Source organism: Sceloporus undulatus, chromosome 5 (assembly GCF_019175285.1).
Source record: "Sceloporus undulatus isolate JIND9_A2432 ecotype Alabama chromosome 5, SceUnd_v1.1, whole genome shotgun sequence".
NCBI lineage: Eukaryota > Metazoa > Chordata > Lepidosauria > Squamata > Phrynosomatidae > Sceloporus > Sceloporus undulatus.
Window position 1 is genome coordinate 35,014,569 of NC_056526.1, and position 3,690 is coordinate 35,018,258.

At 41.0% G+C, this 3,690-nt stretch overlaps 1 protein-coding gene across 2 annotated transcripts in view; it reads left to right on the forward strand.

Annotated features, from left to right (window-relative positions):
* Window positions 1–3,480, forward strand: part of GCAT (glycine C-acetyltransferase) — a 16,686-nt gene extending 13,206 nt beyond the window's left edge. For both annotated transcript variants that reach the window (XM_042468465.1, XM_042468466.1), the window contains exon 9: window positions 2,739–3,480. In XM_042468465.1, coding sequence (XP_042324399.1) covers window positions 2,739–2,890 — 152 coding nt within the window. In that variant the 3' untranslated portion in view covers window positions 2,891–3,480. The remainder of the gene's footprint in view (window positions 1–2,738) is intronic.
* The last annotated feature ends 210 nt before the right edge of the window (window positions 3,481–3,690 follow it).

Below are 3,690 nucleotides of genomic sequence, written 5' to 3' on the forward strand. Positions count from 1 at the left end.
AATAATAATAATAATAATAATAATAATAATAATAATAATAATAATAATAATAATAATAGGATCACTGGGAATCCAGTGTAGAAATGTAGGACATGTCTAGGAAAAGCAGGATGTCTGGTCACCCTGCCCTAAATCATCTGCTGCCTGATATGATCTAAGAGGTGTAAGAGAGCCCAGGGTGCACTTCTAAGATTACACATAGTAGTAATACTACTAAAAGGGAAATACCCCTTTATCATCTTCTGAATGTGTGTTCTGTGCCTTCAAGTCATTTTTGACTCATAGCAACCCTACGATAAACCTATCATGGAATTTTCTTGGCAAGATTTTTTCAGAGTGGGTTTGCCATTGCCTGAGGCTGAGAGAGTGTGATTTGCCCAAGGTCAACTATTGGGTTTCATGGCCAAGCTGGGAATCAGACCCCTGTGTCAGGAGATGAATACCAATGCTCAAAGAACACAGCTTAAAATACTATACCTTATCCAATGATAAAGGCCAAATCAGTATCCCTGGTAGTTATACTTCCTCTACAACTCTCTCCTTATTAACTACCCAGTCCTTCCTGTAGGGTTTTCTCACCCACTGGGGCTGATCAATAAATTATAGGGTTTACACAAACATCTCCTCTTTTAGTTTCTTACTATCTGTAGCACGCAGCCCTCTCTCCTGCCCAGGGTGATCAGATGTCTTGACCACAAAGGAGAACAAGGCACCGCAAAATGTAGGAACTCAAGAAAACTGTAGGGCATTACCAAATAGAAGATAAAAACGCACTCATATAAATGTAAATTCATGCTTCTTAGTCATGCTCAAAATGGAAGACATTTTGAAATTCCTCCTGGACAGAAGGTTGAAATGTAGGACATATGGAAAAGGAGGACATCTGGTCACCCTACTCCTGCCCTTGAGAGCTGTGAAGTCCTCTCTGATTAGCCTCTTCTTGCTTCTATTTTCTATCTACTTTGTACTTTTCTTCAATCCACATACATTTCATTCAGGTTCTTGGTTTTCAATCATTTTCATGCTTTGTATACTCTGTTTTAAAAAGTACCTTGACTCTGGTCTTCCTCAGTGCCATCACTAGGATTGTGTCACCCGGTGTGGTAGCTTATGGTGTCATACCCCCCCCCCCCTGCCCCCTGCATTGACCTCCTCCTATACCACACCATACAGAAACATTAATAATGTTTTTTTGTACTAATTTACTTATAAATCCCATATATCACTGAATGTAACGGTAACAGTTGCGACATGAACAACAAGCAAAATTAAATTTATACCTTTAAATTATGATGTCACACACACAGAATGAATGTGTTTACATATGCATAGTTTCATGTGGTTAAAGTGAAAATTTGGTAAAATGTGATTCTTTAAAAAAGAATTTTAAAAAAAATATTATTTTTTTAAAAAATTACATTTTAATTTTTACTTTTTTTTTTGAAAAACAACAACAACCCTGGGGCCTCGTCTTTCTTTTTCTGCTGAGCCTCACCTCACTCACACCATCTCTTCAGCATTTTAAAGAGATACAGGAAAATGCCACAGCCCATTTCTGCCAAAATGCAGATGTCTGAGGAGTAGTGGTGTTAACCCCCCTTAGATTGTCACCTGGTGCGGTCCGCAACCCCTAGTGATATCACTTATCCCGCAAACTTTCCCAATGTAAAAATGGGACAGATGCTTGCCTGAAGCCCTGGAGAGCCCCCTACTGGTCTTTGTAGACAGTTCTGAGTATAACAGCTGGGAGCCTCTAGAAGATGTAGCCCCCAAAGTAGCATTTCTAAGTTCTGCTTCTGAGCTAGATTAGTCAATGGGATGACTTGGCAAAAGGCTCCTATTCTGATTATATATCCCAGGTAATTTTTCCAGTCATTAGACTGCTACTGAAAGAGATTTAAATCCTAGCGAAAACTGACGGTCTTCCCTTCCCTTACAGAAAGATGTATCATGCAGATGGTTTTAATTCCATGTGCTACTGAACACAAGCTTAGCCTAATGGTGCTGGAACTTTTATTATATGATATAGAGCAATGGTGGGAATCATATTGCCGTCCAGATCTTGTTGAACTGCCACTCCAAGCATCTCCAGCCAGCACAGACAATGGGAAGGAATACTGGGAACTGCAATCCAACACTATTTGGAGGGTCGCATGATTGCCACCCCTGATATAGAAATTACTGTCATATGTTCTTGCTCTTACGTACCACCAAGCTAACCTGATAAACATGCTAGTCTTAATTTTGGAAGCTGGTCAAAGTTAGGCCTGGTTAGTACTTGAATGGGAGACCATCAGGGGATTTGGGGAATAGGTAGGGCGAGGAAAACTTTTGCCTGCAATCCAGGGGAGACACTGCCAGACAGAGTTGATAGTACTGGGCTAGACAAACAAATGCTTTAATTCAGTATAAAGCAATTTCCTATGTGGACTGGATGGCTGCCTCTGCTGGGTTTATACATTCTTCTTTTTGCTGTCTTTCTCCATTGTCAAGGCTCACAAAATAAAAAGGAGGCATCAGAGTAGACAAGTATAAATAATGCAATATAAAATCTGAATAATGGTTGGAGTGCTGACCTGGAACTCAGCAATCCTGTCTGTAGTCCCCACTGAGCTGTGAAACACATTGGGTGACTTGTGGAGATAAAGGTGGGAAAGAGAGCCATGTATGCCCCCATTAGAAAAAAGCACAGAGAGAAGAATAACTAATGTGCACACACTCTTGTTTCTCCTGAACAGGCATCTATGTCATTGGATTCAGCTACCCTGTGGTGCCAAAGGGAAAAGCCCGTATCCGTGTGCAGATCTCAGCTGTTCACAGTGAAGAGGATATTGATCGGTGTGTGGAGGCCTTTACTGAAGTGGGCCGCAAACATGGAGCTTTGTCTTGAATGGATGAGAAATGAAAGCTGTGGTCCAAGCAGAACTTGGGGGAGTCATGTTTCTGGAGTACAGCTCCTAGAATCCCCCACTCAGATGGACTTGTGTTACCAAAGACTGTGGCCCTGCAGGCTGGCTGTTGTGATCCAGAAAAGTAACTTTTTCAAAGTCTGAAGGTGGGCCATATGAGAACAGAATTTTTAGAGAACAGAAGATTGCTTTGAACAAGGGTTTGCTGTTCTGATGGGTTGTAGGCTCTTTCCACATTCACTTCTGATCAAAATACTGATGTTCAGCCTGATGTGATAGTGGGACAAAACTAGAACTTGGGTAGGTTACTTTTTTTTGCTACAACTTCCAGAAATTTCCACTTAGCATGACCATGGGATTTGAGGATTTGTGGTCCAAAAATGTAATTTTCCCTAGCTCTGGATAAAAAAAATGTGTGCACACCATGGATGGTAATAATTCATATTCCCAGCTTCTTTCTCATTACTTCATGTCTGGCTCCAGCCTAAGTCATACTGGTGTATTCTACCTCCAATCAAAATAACCACAGTGCCTGGAGGAGGGCAGAATAATAAAGGTGACGTTGACCTCAGTCTCTTGGAAGTTTTTTGCCACTGTAATAGATGGGGTAACATGCAGGAAGGCAGGGCCAATGACTTGAGTTGTGTGTCTCAACAAAATGTGAACTGTAGATGGAGAACTACATGCTGTTGGACTTAAACTTCTATCATCCCCTGTCATCAAGAGCAGTGATCAAGTATGATGGAAGTTGTGGTTCAAATCTTTTTGATGGTCATCAAAA